Source organism: Hyperoodon ampullatus, assembly GCF_949752795.1.
Source record: "Hyperoodon ampullatus genome assembly, chromosome: 17".
Classification (NCBI taxonomy): Eukaryota; Metazoa; Chordata; class Mammalia; order Artiodactyla; family Ziphiidae; genus Hyperoodon; species Hyperoodon ampullatus.
The window spans coordinates 75,536,069-75,558,626 of NC_136930.1; the positions used below are offsets into that span (position 1 = coordinate 75,536,069).

Consider the following 22,558-nt stretch of genomic DNA (forward strand, 5'->3'; position numbering starts at 1 on the left):
TGGCCCTTGTGAATTGCCCTGGTCACCCCACGAGAACCCAGGGGCCTTGCCTCCTCCTGGCTTTGGTGTCACTACTACTGCTGCCCGCTGCCCACGAACGGGGCTGCCCGGGCACAATGCGGCAGACTCTCAGGAAAACAGGAGATAGATGCTGTTCTTCCAAGAAAACCACAGTTTCAGAAAAAAAAAAAAAGAAGAAGAAGAAAAAAAAAATTTTTTTTTCTAAAGTAATCATAGAGAAAAATACTCTCCAATAGCTGCAGCACCAACAAAATGTGATGAGCTCTGACAGAACGTCCGAATACCTGTAGGCATCCACAGGGAAAAAAATTTGATAAAAATGTTTTAGTCACTGACTACATGGCTGCTATCTGAAGAATTCAGATAAGATATAGCAAAATACATGAGATATTTTTTGTTTTCAATTATAACTTTAGAAATAGCAAAATTCTTATTTTTTTCTAAATCACTTATGGTCTATGTTGTAAATCTGGTTTATACTTTTAAACCATGCAGAGTAATATACCTGCAGAGTAAAAGACAAAGTTGAAATTAAAAGATCTTTTCGATTAAAAAAAAAAGATTTCAAATGATTCTTTTTAATTGTGGGAAAAGTAATTAACGTGGTATTTTTGCCTAGTGGCGCAAAGCTACCCTACAACTACCGAGCCTCCAGTCTGGTTTGCACTGCCGCTAAGGCCACAGCAGCCAGCCTGCAGGGGCGGTGTCCCCCGCCCCTCCCCGCCTCCCTGCCCACCCTGGAATGTGTGTGCACGGGGCGTGGCTCAGACCATCGACTCGGTCTCCCTGAGCCCCTGCGGGCCCTCCTTCCGGGACAGCTTCAGGACTGTGGGCTTCTCGATGCTGCTGCTCCCGCCTTCGCCCAGAGCCTGGGAAGACAGGCCCTTCTGCTCTTCCTTGGCCTCTTCAGACCCCTCTGGATAGATGACCAGGAAGGTGGCCGTCAGGAAGCCCAGGAAAGAGCCCACAGAGGCCACCATAGGGATGACGCGCACAGTCCCGACCGCATCGACCACGCTGCCCAGGGCGGAGGCCACCAGGATCTGGGAGATATAGACCTGGCAGGAGAGGATGGCACAGTCTATGCCAAAGCCACGCTTGGAGTTCCCCGGGCTGTGGTGAACGTACTGCAAGAGAGGAGGACACAGGCGTGAGGGCCGGGGGGTCAAGCTGTCGATCATCCTTCCCAGGGTTTGAACATTAAGCTCAGAAGCCTGGACACAAAACCTGCCTTCCCCTCAGCCTGCTTGTCCCCGTCCTCACCCAACGTCTATCGAACATATAGTATTGGAGGTTCTGGCCATTACGATAAGGTAAGGAAAATAAATTAAACCTATTAAGAACTGCAGTATACGTTACATACTGGAGTATACGTCACTTTGTTATACAGCAGAAACTAACACACCATTGTAAAGCAATTATACTCCAACAAAGATGTTTAAAAAAAAAAGAACTGGAGGGGCTTCCCTGGTGGCGCAGTGGTTGAGAATCCACCTGCCAATGCAGAGGACACGGGTTCGAGCCCTGGTCCGGGAAGATCCCACATGCCGTGGAGCAACTAAGCCCGTGCGCCACAACTACTGAGCCTGCGCTCTAGAGCCCACAAGCCGCAACTACTGAGCCTGCATGCCGCAACTACTGAAGCCCGTGCTCCGCGATGAGAAGCCACAGCAATGAGAAGCCCGAGGACTGCAACAAAGAGTAACCCCCTCTTGCCGCAGCTAGAAAAAGCCTGTGTGCAGCAATGAAGACCCAACGCAGCCCAAAATAAATAAATTCATTAAAAAAAATACAAATGAGAAACAGAAGTATTGTCTTTAAAAAGAATTGGAAAGCAAGAAATAAAGCTCATTATCCATGGATGATGTGACTGTGTATGCAGAAAGCCCAGAAGGATCTATAAATATACTATAACAGGGCTTCCCTGGTGGCGCAGTGGTTGAGAGTCCGCCTGCCGATGCAGGGGATGCGGGTTCGTGCCCCGGTCTGGGAAGATCCCACATGCCGCGGAGCGGCTGGGTCCGTGCGCCATGGCCGCTGAGCCTGCGCATCCAGGAGCCTGTGCTCCGCAATGGGAGAGGCCACAGCAGTGAGAAGCCCGTGTAACGCAAAAAAAAAAAAAAAAAAAAATATACTATAACAATTAATAGAATACACCATATTTAGGGAATATCGTAAATGCTCAATACTATAAACTTTGAACTCTCTCTAAATTGATATATGTAATCAATGTGTTTCCAATAAAAAAAATCCCAGAAGCTGACTCTAACATTTAAATGGTCAAGAATACCCAAGACAATCTTAAAGAACCAAGCTGAAGAACTTATACTACCAAGTTTCAGGTCCTATTATAAAACTACTTAAGACAGTGTAGCATCATCTGTCTAAAGACAGACAGACCCATGGAAGAGAATACAGAGATCCCCCCAGACAGAAACCTGACTTGTGACGATCATGGCACGGCAGTGCGGGTGGGGACGCTGGGTCACGTGGCCATCCCCATCCTTTGTAAGGAAGCCATAAAGTTCTGATCTACCTTAGACCACACACACGAAGCCTACCCCAGGCAGGCCACAGGCCGAGGGTGCGAGTGCGAGGGAAGACGCGAGCAGGAATGTCCCATGCAGCAGGGCTGGGAGAACCCCAGAGCCGCCCACAGCTGGTGACCCCGCCCCAGGAGCTCACCCACCAGCCCCTCACGCCCCCACTGGCCACACACCTCCTTGATGTCGTGGTACTGCCCGAGCAGGGCATACGGGCAGTAGGAGATGCTCATGGACACGATGCCCATGGTGCTGATCATGATCATGGCCACGTAGACGTTGGCAAACATGGCCATCACGGCGGTGCCGACGGAAAAGCCCAGCGTCCCCAGCACATAGATGACCCTGATGCTCAGGTCATAGTTGTCCAAGTACTTCTGTAGCAGGGCTGCAGAGAGAGAGGCCACCACGGTGACTGACAGACACCGCCCACTCGCTCCCCTCCCTCTACCGCTGCGCTCAGCCTGGCCCAGGAACAGGTGGCCGCCCCTCCCTCTTTGCCTGCCAGGCCACCACGTGGTGCTCCCGAACAGGCCACAGCTCACTGTGCCCCACTCGGCTGCCGGGGCTCCGCACCGCAGAAGGAAGGCGGCGCTCTTGGTCCCAGACCCCATGACCTGGTGCTGTCCTGCAGCTCCCTGGGGCCTCCCTACCCTGCAAGCTCAGGCCTTACTGATCCTTCCACCAGTCCAGGCCCACTCGGCACCCTCTTGGGCCCTGTGCCTGGTCCTGCCTCGAGCACCGAGTTGTTGCTGGTTTTCCTCACGAGCACCCACCCACTCTGGGTCTGGAAGGACAGACTCCTGCTCAACCTTCGTGACCCAGCCCTCCCGAGAAGTCCTCCATTAAAGCATCGACAGCACCGTGACCGTCACGAAGGCTGCCCGCTGCCCCTGGCCGTTATCTTGGTCATCCTCAGGTAAGAGCACAGGCAGGGGACCCGGCCCAGGCTCAGCCCAGAGACACCCCTAACTGTGGCTCTGCCCCGTTTCCAGAAGCTGTGCCAGCATGTCGCTCCTGGGACTGAAGCCTGTCACTCTCACCCCCTATCCTCCAGGACACAGATGACTCCAGGGAAAGGCTGCTTGTCTCCTCCAGCCACCCTGACCTCCAGCAGGGCCCAAACACACCGTATGCGCTCAGGCAGGACCCAGGATGCCTGCCTCACCTCCCCCGGCCTCCTGGCTGAGGGCACAGCTCCTGCAGTGCCGCCACCCCGAGCCGTGGTCAGACCCCTCCCCGAGGAGCCTGGGCAGGTGCTTGCCCAGGGGACAGCCTGCGGCGGGTCTCAGCGCACCGGTTCCCGGTATCAGACGAAGATGGCTTATTCTCAAGATGAAGGTGAGTGGACTTCTATGCTGCTGTCCCTGAGGGGTGGACCTGTCTGGTCAGGGCCCACGGTCTTTCCAGTCATGGAGCACGTCCAGACAAACGGCTCACCTGACCGGGGGACGCTTACCTGAGCAAGTCGCACCGGTGGCCGCGTAGATGACCAGACCCCAGCAACCCATCTTCACGCCCGCGTTGTAGGCCTGCCATGCAGTCGAGTTGGATGGAGCCTGTTCCAGAAACGAGACTGGGGTTCAGGGGGTGGGGACAGCGTGCTATACCTCCGGACAAAGGAGGTCATTTACGGGGAAATTTACATCTCGACAGCAAGCAAGCCGTGTAGTACGGAGGAAGGAGCAGCCACGGCCCTGGCCGGAACCTGGGGCGGATCGTTCACAACCCCCCAGCCTCGCTGCTGCCCCACGCCTGGCGGATGCGACTTGCAGCTCCTGTCTCTGCCCTCTTGGAGCCCAGAGGCCGCATGAAGCAGCTCAGACAGTCCAGAATGGTGAGGACCACGTGGGGCGGGAAGGCCTGAGCCTGCGCTGGGACCGTCTCGGACCTCCTGGCCCGACTCTGGGCGACACGAGCACAGGTACGAGTCAGCTGATGCCACGGGGACTAGGAGCCACGCCCCGCTGGCCCGGCCACGAGCCAACAACATCGCTGCTTTAACCGTCCGTACGCGGCGTCCGTAAGCGGCGTCCGTACGCGGCGGGAGCGGGCCTTCCTGCCTCTGGCTCCTCGGCGCTCTGGCACTTGCCGAAGCCTGCCGTTTGCTCGCCGCGGACCCCAGTGTGAGTGCCCTCTCGGGCACACTTGACGACTCCCGACCGTGTTAACAGGGGCGCACTCTGGCTGGCTGCCCACCACGCACCCCTGCAGCTTTGGGGGCGGCCTGCTGGGCGCCGGGGCACCAGGCTGTCACCACAGCCAGGCTCTGCCCACCCCCCCCACCCAAGTGCCCGGGCGCTCACCTTGGGGTCCCCCTCAAAGATGACCTGGCCCATGAAGTCGGTGTAGAACACGGCCTCGGCGATGACGGAGAACCAGGTGAGCAGATGGCAGAGGCAGAGCCGCACCAGCTCCTGGGGCATCTTCAGCATGGACAGCCAGAGCAGCCGGACAGTGGTCTCGCCCTCGCCCTCCTCGCTCTCTGTGTCCCCGCTGGACGTGGTGGCCCCGCTCTGGTTGCGGCGGCGGCAGCGCTGCCGCTGTCGCTTCTGCAGGTCGTACAGGTCGCTCATGCTGCGCGAGGGCTTGATCAGGACCACGGCGTTGGCGCGCCGGTAGCGGTAGCGGTGGGACCCGGTCTTGCCGTAGTAGGAGAAGGTGCTGGAGGCCTGCCGGCGGAACATGTGCCGGCGCCGCCGCCCGGAGCCCACCGTGGACGAGGGCTTCATGTCCACCCGGCTGCAGCCGCTGAGGCCGCCGCGGGGCGGGGAGCCGCCTCCGTTGGGGAGCCCGGCCGTGCTCAGGTGGTTCTCCAGCAGGGTCTCGTCCTCCCCGGCGGGCTCGCAGAGCAGCGGGGGCAGGCGGGGTGGCCGGGCCCGGGCGAGCTCCTGGCTGGTGCTGCAGGGGGTGCCAGGGTAGGAGGCGTCGTGGAAGATGGAGGGCTCGATGTCGTGCAGGAACAGCAGCTCGGGCTCCAGGCCCAGCGTGGCATCCGGCACGTGCAGCACCGAGTCGCTCTTGCTGCGCACGATGCCCGCGTCCAGGTAGTCCAGGGCCAGCTCGTGCGCCGACTGCACCTCGTCCGGGAACAGGGCGCCGCCGTCCAGGGCGCCGGTGCGGGGGCCGGGGGCCGGGGCCTCGGCCGCGTCCACGCTGCGCTCCTGCTGGGGGCTGTACCGCTCCTCGTCGATGCTGAACAGGTGCAGGGCCACCGACACCGAGAACACGATGGCCGCGAAGAAGAAAAGCACCTCGTTCTGCGTCCGGAACCAGGCGCCCAAGAAGGTCTGGGTCCAGTCCAGCCCCCCCAGCACGTAGCCGACGGCCCCGCCGAGGCCTGAGGGACGGGGCGGGGCGGAGCAGCAGTGAGCGGCGCAGGCGCCTCGGCCCTCAAGGAGGGAGCCGAGCCGGGGGGAACCCGGACGGGAGTTCAACCCCCCACCACCACCACACACACTGGGGTCCAGGGCCGCCACTCAGAGAAAACGGGGGGAACAAGGAAATGAGGAACGACACCTGAGCCCGGGTTCGGAATCCTGACCTGACAGGTTCCTGCTTCATGAATTAGGACAGAAACAGGCGGCTGCCCGCCCGGGGAATGCTCTCCGTGCTCACCGCCATCCCCTGAGCTCACAGTCCCACATTCCCGTCGGATGGGAAAGCTGCCCGACTACAGGGGGTGGCCAGCACAGGGCCCTGGACTGGGGCCACCTGGCTAGCATGTCCCCCGCCCCAGACCACAGTCACTTGGCCCTGCCAGGATCCCAGCTCACTGCCTCACCCACCAGCGTCTGAGACAGCCTTAAGCAGAGGCCGTGGGAGCAGCATCCGCCAGCCCTGCCGACCTCAGACAAGACGGGTAAGGACTAGGGGAGGGCAAACGCGGGGCCGGGGCCTGGGGACAGGGCCGGGGGCAGGGCGCGCTCTCACCGGCAGAGAAGGCATGGATGTTGAGGGCCATGTCCTGCTCGTCACTGTCCACCACGTCCAGCAGGTAGGCGCGGATGGGCCCCTCGGTGGCATCAGCGCTGAAATCCAGGACCACCACCCCCAGCACCGTGAGGACGATGCCAATGGGCTGCCGGTTGGGGACATCGCCGAGGGACAGACCTGACAGGGCACAAAGGAGCAGCCGATCTCAGCCCAGTGGCAGGCGGTGACCTCCCGGGGAGACAGCGGCCTCCCGCCCCACAAAGGGCACGTGCTCCTCGGCACAGCCTCTCCTTACGGAAGGAAGGAGAGTTTTGTCTTTCCTGGCTCTGGGAAGGAGGCTGTGAGCCGTAATCACGCACCTGCCTCAGGTGAGTCTGGCCCTGAACCCAGAGACCAACCTGCTCCCCTGACAGCTAAGCTAAAGCTGGTTTTACTGGATTCACCGCCGTGGGACCGAGGGGCACTCTGTGCCCAAAAGTGATGAGGGGGCACTGGGCTCATGGTCTGGAACCCAGGACTAGCCTCTGAGCTCTGCAGATGAGGCAGGTCTCAGACACACCCACCCTGCTTGGGGGAAGGGAACCTGCTGGCTACCTGGACCCTGCAATGCACGGGAGCAACACAGGCGCAGCAAGACAGAGGGTACCGGGCCGGAGCTCCGAGCCGCTGCATTTGGGCCACAGTGGAGCGGGCCCACCTGCACACACAGGTCCTTGAGAAAGCCGCAACATGCCCTCTAAACTGTGCCCACAGGTGCCAGGAGGGCACCCCCCCCCGGACTCCTGATCCGGGGGCATCTGGATGGAGGGGAGGTGGGTGGGCGCTCCGCTCAGGGAGGCCTTCCTCGGCCGCCCCCCACCAAGCTGGCACTAAGCTCGTCCCAGGCGGCCTCACGCAGCTGAGCGAGGCCCTGACTGCACAGCAATGTTTTCTTTCTGAGCCGCCCTCCCCAATTCCCGAGCCTCCTAGCATCAGTGACCCCCGCCTGAACTGATGCAGACTTGGGGAAGGCTCGCCTATGTCAGAACACAGATTAAGCCTTCGACTTACAAAGTCGTTGCCAGAAAACAGGGTTTTGTTTTTCACCAGTGCTGACGGTTGCTCTCAAGCAAAAGCTATTCTCCCACATGTAGTTGTTTTAATTGAAAACAAAACAACAACAAAAAGAAGCAAAACAAACCACGAGTACACGAAAGAAACAAACAAAAAAGTATCACACTAGGTCTGGACATTTTCAATACCAAGCCTGAGAAAAGGAGAAAAAAAAAAAGAAAAGATAATTTCTGAAATAATGCTGGAAACAGGACGTGGTGTCAGATACGCATTAAAAACAAACGGATCACAACAGGAAACGCTGCCTGAGAACAGGTTCCCACGGCGTTCCCACGTGGGGCCCGTGGCCTGGCCACAGCCCGGGCGCCCAGGGCTCTGCACAGCTGCCCAGTCCGGGACCAGCCGGTCTAAATTCTTTACACCTGCACGTCTTATGGAGTCCCGGTCAGGGCTGTGCAGGACACTCACCGATGGCAGAGCCGTTAAGGAACAGGGCCACTCCGAGGAGCACGCCCACGCAGAGCGCGAGGATGAACGGCCGCCGGCGGCCCCAGCTCAGGGTGCACCGGTCACTCGCGGAGCCGATGAGGGGGGTGAAGATGAGGCCAAGGATGGGGCTCAGGAACCAGGTGAGGCTGTAGTACTGCTCCGGAAGGCCTGCAACAGACACGCGGGCCGTTACACACGTGGGCGGGCGCGCTGCAGACCACCTGCCCCAGGCAGCTCGGGTCACGTGCACACACCCCTGCCAGCTAGAGAGCCCCCAGGCAGACGTCCCCACCTGCCAGGCCCGGTGTCTGAAATCAGCCAAAGCCCGACGGGGAAGCATCAGGTGGCCCGAGGCCAGACCTGGGCCGAAGAGCCCGTGTCCTGGGACCTGCCTAGGGCGCACTCGGCAGGTGGGCACAAAGCGTACGGCGCAGGACACAGGACCCAGCGGGCCCCGGCCGCCGTGCACACATGGAGAGGCACCTGCAGGGGCGGTGGCACGAGGGCAAGACCCTCTCATTCCTCTGGCACTGACCAGGGCCTGGGGTCTCAGGGGCTGCTCAACGCCACCCTCGGGGACCAGGCACTGAGCCCGTCAGCCCAGAACAAGGCAGGTGGGGGACTGACGCTCGGCTCCCGGGATCCTGGGCCTCACAGCTGAAATCTATCACAAGGGTCCTGCAGAGGGGCCTCGCAGCCACTGACGCACTAAATGACCCCAGCCGTGGGCTTCTGAGTGGCTACTGAGGGGCGGCAAGAGGGGAGGCTACAGTGTGTGTCCAGCTGGAACCAGGGGGGTTGTGTCTGGTGCTTAATCCTCCTAACTGCCCAGGGAGGCAGGGATTACTGTATCCATTTCACAGACGGGAAATCGGAAGCTCCGAGAGGTTTAGGTGGGCAATCTGCCCTGGGTCACAGAGCGAAAAAGTAGGAGCCTAGGACTTAAACCCAGGGCTGCCTGATTTCAAAATCTGTGTACCCCCCGCCCCACTCTACATGCTTCCTCCCTATAACACAAACCCAATGCCCGTCACCACTGGAACAACGAGAGACGAGTCTGGCTCGTTCATACGCAGGACGACACGGCGGAATCCCGCACACGCTGGGTGCACAGGGCCCACGCTGTGGGTTCCACGTACATGATGTCCAACGGGGCTACAGGAGTGTCTGCTGGCAGAAGCCAGGGTGTTGGTCGCCCGTGGGAGGGGCAGGGGCTTCGGGCTGGTATGTTCTGATCTTGATCTGGATGGGGGTCCCTGGAGACAACTCACCCAGCTGGAGACTTGGATCCTGCACCTCTCTGTATGTCATACTTCAATGAAGAGTTTACATAAAAAAAATAAAAGCGTGCCTTGTCACCCCAGCGATTGTTAGCTAATGTTTTACACCACCAAAGCCGCTGAGAAACAGAATATTGTGCTGAACTACTAAGAAAAATAAACTGTGTAGGAGGAGGAAATCGTTTTCAAAGGAGGAGGGAAGCACCTTTCAAAATCGTTGCTAACGTGCCCGTTAAAATATTTACGCATTCAGCCTAGAATTCAAGGTGTCAGCCTCGACCTTTACACCACACAGAGCCTTAGGAAGGGCGAATTCTGTTCCTGATTCAAGTCAGCAGAACGTACTGGTGTTTCAGGAAATGAGAAGCCTGCCGAGTGTGCTCCGCTGACAAGCGGTGGTTTACATGGTAGGCCCGGGTCCTCGGCGTTCACTGTCAAAGTCAGGCACCGGGGAAACGACAGCGGTACCGGCCACACTGGCCACGCCGACACTTCCTACGCTCAAGAACGCACAGTGTCGAAGCATCAGGCTTCTCAACAACGGCTCCCTCACAAAACCATTTAGCGGGTGCGGTGTAGTCGGTTTCAGAGAAAGGAAAGCATTCTTACCCCAATGGACAGCCTCTTAGCTATTGCTGGGCAATGTCACAACTTTACTAATGAACGGTGACGAGCTTGGTGACGGGGCTCCGTGCAGAGCTGCAGCACGCATGCACCTGCACACACGCAGGCATGTGTGCACACACATGTCGACTCCCTGCCGTGCCTGCCGTCTCCCCTGGGCGCCTGGCCCTCCTGCTTCAGGCACAAGGAAGTGTTCTGGACTTCTGCACCTGCTGACTCTCACCTCCCTACCTGGTGCCTCTTAGAACTCTGAGGGGGTCCCCCACCCAGGAGGCTCCCACTCACGGGGGCTCACCACCACTGCTGTAATTCCACACCTGCTGAACCACCTGTATGCGTTCCCAAGAGATGGGCATCCCTGAGGGCGGAGACCCACAGAGGTACCAACGACTGCTAAACTGAACCAAACCCGAGGTGCACCTGCAGCGGGGTCAGCCTGAAGACCCCAACCAACGACCTCTGACCCTGCGCAATGCTGCTGGCCGGCCCCCAACCCGGGTCTGATCTTCAGCTGTGGTTGGCCACGCCACCCGCCGGTGCCCTCACGCGCCAGGCCTACCATCTGCCCCAGGCCACCTTCCCCATCCCCAGCCAGCCCACCACACACATGCCTCCTGCCATCAGTCATCTTGGCTCCCGGTCTTGAACGCACTCAGCACTGGTCCAGGAGCAGGGGGACTGGGCACACGACACTCCTGGGACTGGCTGTGCTTGCTATGCCGTGGGGGAGCGGTGGTTCCTGGCCTTGCCAGCTTCCAGTCCCAGGGAGACAGGCATTAGCAAACTCACCAGGCGACAAGCATCTCAGGGTGACCCGTGGCGCTTCAGGGACTGAGCAGGTCGGGAGGGCAGCACCCTTGAGTCTGAGGGAGAGAAGTGGATGGGGTGCCGGGCAGCGGGGGCAGAGGGGATGGGTGTTTCTCTGGCCATGGCAGGTGGAGCTCTTCACAGAGAAGGCCCTGCGACCCCGGCCGGGCCTCTCACAGGGGACAAGGGACGGGAGGTGTGGGACCTGCAGCATCGTCCCACGCACCTGCCTGGATGTCGGGGACACGGGAGGAGTCAGCACTGGATCCCTCCTGGCACCTCAGCTCGGCGTGGCCGGAGGGAGGCTGCTGGGCAGGGCGGCCAGCAGGGCCCCACTGTCATCCCGTCGCTGCTCAGAGGAAAGGTGTTCGTTCCAACCCCTCTTCTTCTCAAGGTCAATGCTCTGGAACACGACTGAGCAACTCTGTGGCCCCTTTTTGTTAAGAAGGTTGCTACGTTTTTTAATGGTCGAAAAAGATCAAAGTAAGAACATTTCCTGACATGTTAAAAAGTGTCTGTAAATAAAGTTTTATTGGAATGAGGCCACACTTGTCCACTGATGAACGGCTGCTTTGAGCTCCATGGCAGAGCTTGGAGCTGCTACAGACACGCGGCCAGAGCGCCAGGAACATTCACTCCGGCCCCAACAGGAACCGCCCGCCAACCCCTGCTCTAGATGCAGCGCGGTCGTGTGTTGTCCAGGGTTTGTCTGTCTCCTGAGTTGTGCTCAGTCGGCCCTATGACTGCGGAGAGAGGGGTGTGAAATTTCCCAACAATGACTGCGAATGACTGCTGGATCCTGCCCGTCCTGCCTCACCCGTTGTCTTAGGCTCTGCTGCTCAGGAGCACACGCACCTCACTCCTGAGCCCCCCTTCCGTCCTGTGAGCTGCCCTCTGTACCCCCGGCAGTGCTTCGTCTTTATCTGGGGTTAATACTTCCCCCAGCCGACTCAGGCTGCCTGTTCCCACCTTTTCACCTTAACCCCTCTGCGTCAGTCACGGTGTTTTACAAGAAGATGGGCGGGTCTTGCTGTTCCATCCACTCTGGTGTCCCCCCTCGCTGGGCTGTTTCGTCACTTACATTTAGAGTAACTGCTCACGTGGGTGACGTCAGGGCTGCCGTTTTACTACTTGCTTCCTGTCTGCCCCCTCCTGGGGTCTCTGTTCCTCTTGTTCCTGCCTTCTTTTGGTTAACTGAGTATTTCTCCACATTCCATTTTAATTTACACATTGGCTTTTTAGCATTATTTTGTAGTGGCTGCTCTAGACACTGCATTACATGTCAACTTTCAGTCTGTTAGTGGATATCGTTCACATCACATAAGAAATTAGTGACTGTCTGTGCCCGTTTACCCTAAGCCCCTTTATGTTGAAGCTGGAACACACGTTTCATCTGCAGACACGATAAACCCCACGCTGTGCTGTGAGTTTTACCTTAAACAGTCATTCATTTTAAAAGAATTAATAGGAAGCTGGTCTTTTATTTTTACCCACCCATCTTACCATTTCCATACCCTTCCTTCCTTCTTCCTCGAGATCCCAGTGTTTGTGTGGTATCACTTCTCTTCAGCCTGAAGAACTGTTTTTAGCTTCTTCAGCATTTCTTACAGAGGTCTGCTGATGACAAATGCTCTTAGAATTTACCTGAATTCTCTTTATTTCACTTTTTGTTCCTAACGGATATTTTTGCTGGATACAGAACTCTGGGTCAACTCCTCTCCCTGCCAGAACTTGAAGACACAATTCCACTGTCTTCTGAGAAGGCTGTGACAGCCCACATGACTACATACATGTCTTTTCTTCCTCTGGTGCCTTCGACATTTCCCCTCTGTTGCTGCTTTTCAGCAGTTTGACTACGGTGAGCCTAAGGCGAGGCTCTCTTTACATTCATCCTGCTTCACAAAGCTGTAGATTTAAGCTTCCACCAAACTTAGGAGGTTTTCAGTTATTTCTTACTTCACATTTTGATGGCCCATTCTCTCTCCTCTCTTCCGGGACTCCAATTACACGTATATTAGACACTGTCCCACTGCTTCCTGAAGCTCTACTCCTTTCTTTTCTCAACCTTTGCTCTCTCTGTTCTTCATATTAAGTCATTTCTACAGACCAATTTCTTAGTGCACTGAATCTTCTCTCGTCCCTAAGGTTAATTTTTATTTCAGATACTGCATTTTTCAATTCCAGAATTTCCATTTGGTTTTTTAAACAGCTTCTATTTCTCTGTTGAGATTTTCTACTCTCCACCTAGAGTCTGTTTTCCTTTATGTCCCCGAGCAGAGTCAGAACGTGTCTGATGATTCCAACTCAAGTCATCATCTTGGGGTCAGGTGGCTTGTGGCCTTTTCTCTGGAGTGAAGGTCATGTTTTCTCATTTTCTTTTCTCCCCAAATGTCTCATAGTATTGAGTTGTAGTGTAGACATTGTAAAACGATGTGTGGCAGAGACTATATTCTGTTACATTCCTTTGATGAACAATGATATATTTCCCCCCCAAAGGTCAATAACTGGACTTTGATGAATAATTCTGGTAAAAGCGTTTCTGCACAGATATGCAGGTATAAAACACATATAAAAAATGCACATAAAGATTCCTTCTCTCCTTAAGTACATCTTAGAACAGCCATGACTAAGTTTAACTTGATATGTATTTCAGAGCTTAAAAACCCAAGAAATTAATAACAAATTTTTGCACAGTTTAACTTGAGGCACATGCGTTTATTGTCCTAACACTGGAAACTTAACCAACTCTCATTGGTTAAGCTTTTGCCTTTTAAAAGTTTTCTTAGGAGAAAATACAAGAAGAAAGTATCTATCCAGATTACCCGTCACTCTTTGAACATTACTTAGGAATAACATGATCTTAAAATAGTCAATTTTGAAAAACACTTGACAAAATGCTGGACTGTTATTCTTCTATTCAGGATCTCTTTTTTGAAAAAGAAATGAGTATAAAAAAGTAATTTTGTCCTGACATTGGTGGGATGAGATACATTCGTACTGTTCACAAATCCAACACATAAGTGTCTGTTTTAAATGAGATCAACATTAACAGGTGACAAGAAGCAAAGCAGCCAACTTTAGGAGACGCTCTCATCCCACCCAGTCCCTCCCGGGTTTTACCAGCGTTGATACTTCTGTTTTAACAAACAATTAACTTGGCTGGACTCGAACTCAAAACTGTCTCCCCTGTTTTTTTAGCTTTAGCTGAAATCTGTCCCATTTCAGGAATTGCCAAGAGATACGAGCAGAGATGACAAATGGGATTAGGGGTTCCCCAGCTCTAACTCTGCCCTTGGGTTCGGATACCCAGCTGTGTTTTAGCCCCTCTGGGCGGCATCATGTGAGGCCAATCTTCAGGGAAAAAGCCATAAAGCACAATGGGAAGCTCACCGGGTGCCCGGCCGGCCCTTCTCCTATTTTGGATGCTCTCTAGTGCTGACAGGCATTAGAGGGGAAACTGCACGGATAAAACTGTTCCTTGAGGATTCGGCCTCTTAGCTGGAGGGGCACAGACAGTGGCCAAGCGCTTGCTTCTGGCCATGGGTTCATTACCACAGTGGTGACCATGTGCTGAGAGGGGCTACAGGGCCTGGTCACAAGAGAACTGCTTGTCCACACTCTCTCTCTCTGGCCTACACAAACATTCTGTGAACATCTGTGAGCTGCAAGGCTCTGCGTCAGACGGGAGTTAACTGAAGACTGACCACAGAGGACACAGGGAGTGCCTGGGAGACATGCCCAGGCCCCGGCTCGCCCTCGGCTGCTAAGTGCCCACCGCCCACCCCCGACTGACCGGGCCAGCAAATGTGAGACACACAGGGTCTGGTCGATGGAAAGCCTGTGCTCTTCCCAAGTACATGCCAAGACATGGACACGCGTAGAGAGGCTGGCCATGCAAGGTGACAGAGAAGGCCATCTTCACCAAAGGCGCCCCCTGGAAACCCGGGCTTCTCGCCCCTCCCTGGGAGGAAGCACAGCGTGAGCAGTCTGCACTGCCCCGGGACCGCTCCACACCCGACAGGAGCCCAAAGGAGCCCTCATGTGGCAGCTCACGCTTCAGCACCCGACAGGCTGCCCAGTGCCAGTTCCCCTCGGGCAGCGGCATTTACATTCCTAGGGCCCCTGTGCCTGCTGGCCGTCGTGTGTGTACTTTGCCCAAGGAGCTGCTGCGCTGAGGACACTGCCCTGCCCGGGTTAAGAGCGCGGCTCACCCCGCACGCAGAGTTTCTAAGGTTCAAGTGGGCATCATCACCAGAGTCAGACTCCATTCCATATGCCTCTGCTCGGGCTGGAGTGCCCACCCGCCCCCCCAAAAGGCTCCTTTGCACCGACCTGTGCCCCGTGCTAAGTTTGCTGAAGGTGGCCTTTCGGAGCAGGGCTGTTGGGGGAGCCTGTGCTCTGTGGGCACATCCCCTTAGACGCAGAGGCGACCTCTGGCCTGCGTGACAGTACAAGGGTGAGGTACGAGCTTCACAGATGTGAACTGGCAATTTCTGTCAACCTTCTCTGAAAACACACGTGTAACTGAAATTAAAACGGGCCCGCAATTTAAAGTGACTCTTAGGAACTCATCAGGAAAGTGGTCAAGCTGGGTGCTGGTTAGCAGTTCACCCCAAACCCGTGTCCTGCTCGCCCAGAAACACCACCATCACCAGGCTTTGCACCACCCAGAGCGCTGGCCGCCTCAGGAGGGAGCTGGAGGGGCTGCAGGTACGTACGGATTACCTGCGTCGGAGGCTCCCCGGAGCCTGGGCCGCCTTCACCAGCGCACCGACCCTGAGAGACCAAGGGACACGGCTCGGGGCTGACAGGGCATCACACCCTCAGCCCACCTGCCCCTTCAGCTCTGCCCTCCGCCCCCACCAGCTCCAGCCTGTCCTTCCGACAGCTGCCGAGGCGGCCGGGCTGTGCCTTCCTCTGGTTACGGTGCCATGGTCGCCCCCCACACAACCCTGTTCAAAGGACTCCTTCCTCGTCTCCTCCACCTACTGCAGCCTGGTTTCCCAGAGCGCCCACCCCCACCCCGAAACTGCCCTTGGAGGTCACCAGGCCACCTACCTGCCAACCCAGCTGGCCCTTGTTTATTAGACTTGGCCGAAGGCCCCAGGAGGGCAGAGGGCGTTGGCACAAGTGCCAGCTCCTGGCACAGAGCCCGGCGAGCATGGGCGCCAGAACCACGTGCTTGCTGCGTGAAGATGCTGCCGGGCCCTTCCACTCGCACCCCGTCCTCCTCCCTGCTCGGCACGGGACCCCCCCAGACCCAGGGAAGGCCTCCGTGGAGGGGGAACCGGGCAGAGGCTGCAGGGCCAGGAGCAGCTGGTCAGGCCGAGGAGGCAGGAGCGCCCAGGAGGCCCGACTGGACCGACAGTGGCCTCTGTTCTCCTTTGCCTTGTCCCCAGCTCTCCTAAAAGTCACCCTGGGCTGCAGAGGGAGTGCGAGCCCACCAGGAGCTGAGTGCTTGGGGTGCGGGGACAGCCGGGGTCACCCCGCGCTGGGCAAGGAAGACAGACACTTCCCATCACGTCCCCAAAGCAGCCCCGGAGGAGCGAGCGAGCCCTGAGAACACAGCCCCGACCCCGTCCGTCCCTGGCGTGGCTGCCGCTGGGACGCCCCGGACACGGCATTTCCCAGCAAGGCTCTAAACACACGCAGCACCGGTGCGTAGTAAATAATTTTTGTTTTCTTCCCGGCAAAAATGAACAACAATGGTGGGACCAGAAAGGCTCCCCGTTCACAGGAAATGCCGAGGGTGTCACCGCTCGCCGAGGGCTGTGTGAGGTCACGGGCGACAGCGGCCACGCTTGGTCACGCGCGCGGCCTCCCATTCAGCACAGCCAGCGGCTTTTTTGATAAACTGGTCCTTCTTGGGGGAGGGGGCCACGGGACTGGGAAAGCTGCCTATAAATCTTTAACAAAAGATCTGAAATGGGAATAGGAACTACATTCTTTCTCTCAATAGACAAAGCCCTCCCCATCAAGATATGCTTGTATTCTCAGACAAAACCTTCATGATAACATTAAAGCCATGAGAACCTGCTCTCTGTGGGAACGCTTGGCAGCCTGCAGTAACCCCGGATGAACGTAGCCAACCCAGCGGGGAACGTGGCACTACGCAGCCCCCTTGAGGGCCACAGAGCTGGAGGAGCCTTCCAGAGCCCCAGGAAGGTCGGAAGAAGGATTAAGAGAAAGAAGCTCAGGTGCCTGTTCCTGGGCCTCCCCCTTGGAACAGCAACCCCTGGTGTTCTGAGGGCGACGGGCCGGGCCCTGTGGGTGCCCGCGGGGGCTCCTGTGCAGCCCAAGCCCCTTCCCAGAGTCCAGGCACTCGCCCCGGGCTGGACCTGGGAGCCCAGAACTGAACACAGATGTCCCTCATCACAGCATGAAAGAGCAGGGATGGGTGACTGACGGTGCAGAGACCCGGAACCTGGGCACCGCGGGGACCAGTCCCGGTGACGTCATCAGTGCCACGGGGAGAGCCGTGTGACGCAGAGTTCGTTCGGTTTATGCATTAGGTGCTCCCTGCAGGTGGACTTTGGTGCCGAATGAGCTATTTCGGATGGAGAGGCAGTAGTCTGGAAATAGCACTTACCAAAGGCACCATTAGTCAAATTCCGGAAGGTTCCGAATGGCCTTTCTTCCGGTAAAATAAACATGCTCCGGCCCCTCATGTTGGCCCTGAGGCTGGGCTTAGTTTCCAGGGAGTAAACCGCCAGCCCCACTCGGGGGCTGCCCAGCACCTCGGTGGGAGCCCTGGTCCTATGCTGAAACGAGGAGGAGCCTCCAGGGCCCAGCAGGATGCCCTCGGCCAGATGCACGCAGGCACCGAGGCTCTGGAAAACCCGTGGGCGCCCCTCCTGCTCTGATGGGGCCTGGCTGCGGGGGTCTTTCTTCCCCCAGCCCCCAGGAGCACAGCCCACTGCAGACTGGAGCACCGGCCCCTCCCCGCCACCCACCCATCCCACACTCTTCAAAACAGATGCTGCACTAAGCAAGCGTGCCCAAAGCACGGGTGGGGGGAATGAGCCCGCCCCGAGCCCCGCGACGGCCACTCAGCACCCCGGCCCAGGCTGGCCCCTGTGCAAGGCCTGGACGCAGTGGCAGCCAAGGTCTCTCCCAACTCTGAGAGTCTGCGACCTGAATTAGGGTCGGTGGGAAAGAACCCAGCCACCACCCTATCTGCTGCGATTCACAGCTCTGGTTTTAATAACAAGTGGGCAGCAACACCCCCAAAGCTCCGGTGGTGCGAGGTTGTGGAGCACGCGCTAGGGTGGGGGGACCCGTCCTGCAGATGCCGGCCAACTTCCCTGGTGTGAGTCACTGCTCCCTCCGGCCGACCTCACGATACCTAAGCGAGGTCAGTGAACCAGGGTTTCAGAGAGACTTTGCACAACATCTCCACACGCAGACAAGACACACAGAGGTCACCTCCAAGGGCCGGGGACAGTGAAGTGTAGACAGATAGGTAGTTAGGCAGGTGAGTGTGTTACCTTCCTTGTCGACGCAATTCATCTGTAAGCGCGTAATTAACGTTTAAATAATGGATGTGCTCAGCCAAGGACAGACCCAGAGGATTCCTGGGAATTTAGGAGCTGGCTCCAGCACGCCCCTGGGCTGCAAGCAGCGGGGCCTTCAGGGTCTGGTCATTATATCCTACCTCCTGAAAACACTATTACATGAAAACTAACAAGTGCTTGGAAACGTAAAAAATTAAATTCTTACTAAACGTTGCTATTACCTTTATCAATAAAGATCTCGTGTATTTTTAAAAAACCTCTAACCCCATCTCCCTTTATCACATCTCGACCAAGCGCAGCAGGCGCAGCTCCTGAGGGGCAGGGGCGCTGAGAGACCAGTTCAAATCCCAGCTCCACCACTGACCTGACTCTGTGGGCCCCTCCTTCCTCACCTGCAAAAATCTGCAAGATAATGTCGTCTGCAGATCTGTATAGGGAGTAGGTCCCTGGAACAGCTGCTGCTGGCATCGTCACCACGGGGTCCGCACACCTCACTTCTAAGAGCGGGAAGCGGGAACCGACACCGTTAGCCCCGCTCTCCTCTCCTAGTTTGCTGCAGACTCAGGCCTGGCCTGCCCTCAACAAGAGGAGAGGCTTGAATTCTGATTCTACACTTTCTGGCCATGGACCCCTGGGCAAGCCACCTCCCTTCCTGAGCCCCAGCTCCCTCGGCACCGACGGCCTTGTCCAGGGCCCTGGGGAGGACCGACAGGTGACAGGCCACATCCCTGGGCCAGCGTGGGAGCCTCATTCACGAGCCCGTTTCGACACTGCCCTTCTGCTAGCACTGCCAGCAGCCCTCCACCCCACCCACCAGAAAAGGGTTCCAGGGGTGGTCAGGGAGTGTGCCAGCTCCACCCTTCTTCCCCTGGTCCTAGACAGCTTGCCTCCAGAACTTCCTCCTCTGCACGGCCACGGCCTCGCCACGCTGCAGCGCAGCAGGGCCCCAGAGCTGGTGACATGGGGACAGCCCGCGGTCGCCGTCCGGCTCCCCGTCCAGGCTCGGCTCTGAGCCTTCCTCCCGGCAGCCGGGCTCTTGGGGCTTCCGTGCCCTGGCCTGCGGTGCTGTCCTGCGTGGCACCCTCGGAACCCGCTGTGAAAGTGGGTGTCCTCCCCTTAAAGCTGGCCTGCCCTCCCCGAGGACAGGGGCTGCAGTGCCCCCACACGTGTAGCCTCACCGCCAGGGAAGGTGGAACGCGTAGGCCCAGAGACGCAGACGACCTGCAACGGCTGGGCCTGGCCCACCCTGCCCCAGGCCACACCACTGACGACCACCCCACCCCACGTGAAACCAACAGCACGACACACCTACCCTGCTCTTCAATTAGGTGGGATGACTAAAATTCATGAGAGGCACGTCAGGCCCCATTTATAAGTCATGAGTGTCAGATTACAGGGGGCCCGGCTGGTGCCTGGAAAAGCGCTTCAAACCCAGGTGGTGGCTGCGTCTACACAGACTGCATTTCCGGTCTGGCTGTGGTTAAACCCTGCTTTGCTGTCACAGTCTAGCCCGGAGAACGGTGAAGAAAGTGAGGACATATTCGAAGTCCGGAGACCGTGGGGAGGACCCGGGGACCAAAGGCCTCCGGCCAGGCCTGCAATGCAGGGCGGCAGCGAGAGGGGGCAGAGTTGGGCTCCCGGCTGAGGAAGAGGAAGAGCGAGTGGGCCTGCGGAGCAGCTGCTGGGCCCAGAACCCTGCCATCAAAGCAGGCAGCGACTCCCCCTAACCGTGCTGCGAAATGACAGCAAAATGCGAGGGTGCGTAAGTCTAGAGGGACTTTAAGGACATAAATAATTTGGTTGAAACTGATGAAGCCTCACACCCTCTCGCTAGGCTCGGTGCCCCCGCCCCTCCTGAGCGGAGCCTGTGTGGCCCGACCCTTGGCTGTGCTGACCTTCTGCGGGCCCAGGGGCAGGGCTCTTCCAGCCGCGGTCAACAGCCCAGCACGCAGGTGTCCGGCCCTGACCGGCTCAAACTGAGGCTTAAACGCTTTCAGTTTCTGCGCATTTTGCATTGTGTGCTACATACACCTCCATTTCGACTTGCAGATAAAGTACTTCTAACAATCACTCCCAATTCAACATGATGGGTGGCAGTCCTTCAGGTTTCTTTCTGTGATGTTTCCATCAGTTTACAAGCTGTAAGATACACCCCACATCCTCTCTCCACTTAAACTGGGGGCAAACAACCTATACTCACCTCAAGACAAACCCCATCCACATACGATTTACATAATTTATTGATATATGTGTATGCGTTTCGTGTAAGATTTAAATAGCTAGTTTTTTAATGACAAAATTACCATCATCTGGGAAATATTTTGCTGGTGGACACATCCTATACGGATTGCTTTTAAGAGCAAAGAGTAGGACCTCCCTGGTGGCGCAGTGGTTAAGAATCCGCCTGCCAGCCCAGGGGACACGGGTTCAAGCCCTGGTCCGGGAAGATCCCACCTGCCGCGGAGCAACTGAGCCTGTACACCACAACTACTGAGCCTGCGCTCTAGAGCCCACGAGCCACAACTACTGAACCCCGTGCGCCTAGAGCCCGTGCTCCACAACAAGAGAAGCCACCTCGATGAGAAGCCCGCGCACTGCAACGAAGAGTAGCCCCCGCTCGCCACAACTAAAGAAAGCCTACGCGCAGCAACAATGACCCAATGCAGCCAAAAAATAAATAAATAAAATTTTTTTAAAAGAACACTTCTAAAAACCATTCTTGCTTTACCACTGCTCGTGTGTGCAGTATTCACAAAGGGCAGAATCGCTCAGGTTTCTCTGTAAATCACCTCCTTGGAGTGGCATAGAAGGCCTCCTAGGATCTGGCCCACCAGGGGCCAGAGCTCCCTCAAACGGACTCTGCACCAAGCTCGTGCCACGCAGACTTAGTCCCAGCTTCCCTAACACACCACACTTCCCTCTACGCCTCTCCCTGCCATGCCGCTCCTGGAATGTGCCGACTCACCTTCGCTCACTGACTCCTACTTACTCTTTGCAACCAGGGGGCCCAGGGCCACGTCCTCCACACAGCTTCCCCATCCCCCGCCCCCTGTCTGTGCCCGGGGGTCGCCTCCTGTCCTGCTCCTGTTGTCCGCACGCTCCCCTTGGACAGGGCAGGCAGCGGCCTGTATTCTGATGCCCTTCCTACTCTTCCTCTCCAGACCATGAATCACAGCCTTGACCCCAGGCCCCGTGAGCACCGGGCACGGCCTCGGCGCCAGCGTGCTAGATGACCTCCCTCCAGGTCTTCCCTGACCTGGGGCCCTTCGATCGCTGGCATGAGGGCGCCGGCATCCCCACACCGACCCCCAACTGCACGCGGCTCCACCTGAAGCAGAAGCCTCAGGCTGCTCCCGCCCCCCCTGCACCTGGCACCACGCCCGGCACCCGGCAGGTAGGTGCTCAATAAGCGTTTGATGGAAGAACAACAGGCACAGGGCTCCTTGGGAAAAACGACTGCAGCTGACATTTCATTGTTTCTAAAATACAATGATCTGAAACACAAGGAAATCCAGACTTCCCAATGCAAACAAAACAGCCCTGCACAACAGTTTTTCAATTATCTCAGTCAAAATTCAGGAGACTTTGACAAACTCCTGCCTATGTATGGGTCCTCCCGGCATGCTGCCTGTGCTTTGGGGGGCACTGCGAGGGTCCCCCGGCCTGGGTGGGCGGTCACGTCAGGGCTCCCAGGCACCGACACACACGTGTGTCTGGAACTCTCGTCCACTGGAGAGAGCGGGCAGTCTGCCACCTCCCAGCCTGGGCCATGTGTCACCCTTCAGGCTTCCTTAGTCTCTCGTCAGCAGGAAATCCAGTTTTCAGTCAGATATTCTGTAAGGCCCATCCAGGGTTTTTTCACATTTGAAAAATGGGGGTAAAATATACATCATGTAAAAGTCACCACTCTCGCCACTTGTAGGTGCTGGGTTCAGTGACATCAGGGACATTCCCACTGCTGTTCAGCCACCCCCACTGTCCCCCCAGGACTGAAACTCTGTCCCCATTCACTCACTCCCCGTGCCCCTCCCCCGGGGCCCTCATGGAAGGGGAATCACACAGTCTTTGCCCTTTTTCATCTGTATTGCTTCACTTAGACTGAAAGTCTTTCAAGGCCCATCCTCCAGCCCTGTGGGCGGCACCTGCCCCCTCGCTCGATGGCACTCCGGGGGCAGGGGGACAACGAGGACAGAGTCCTGCGCTCTCTACACAGGGAAGGACCGACTGCTGGAGAATCGTCCCCCAAGTCCCAACGGGAGTAGCCTGAGCACCCTCCCCCAACACCAGGGGA

At 57.2% G+C, this 22,558-nt stretch overlaps 1 protein-coding gene across 1 annotated transcript in view; it reads right to left on the bottom strand.

Moving 5' to 3' along the window:
• Window positions 1-785: 785 nt before the first annotated feature.
• Window positions 786-22,558, bottom strand: part of SLC45A4 (solute carrier family 45 member 4) — a gene marked incomplete at both ends in the record, with an annotated part of 31,147 nt that continues 9,374 nt past the window's right edge. The window contains 6 exons of the mRNA XM_079722271.1: window positions 786-1,148; window positions 2,741-2,952; window positions 4,024-4,123; window positions 4,871-5,904; window positions 6,498-6,677; window positions 8,022-8,210. Coding sequence (XP_079578397.1) covers window positions 786-1,148; window positions 2,741-2,952; window positions 4,024-4,123; window positions 4,871-5,904; window positions 6,498-6,677; window positions 8,022-8,210 — 2,078 coding nt within the window. The remainder of the gene's footprint in view (window positions 1,149-2,740; window positions 2,953-4,023; window positions 4,124-4,870; window positions 5,905-6,497; window positions 6,678-8,021; window positions 8,211-22,558) is intronic.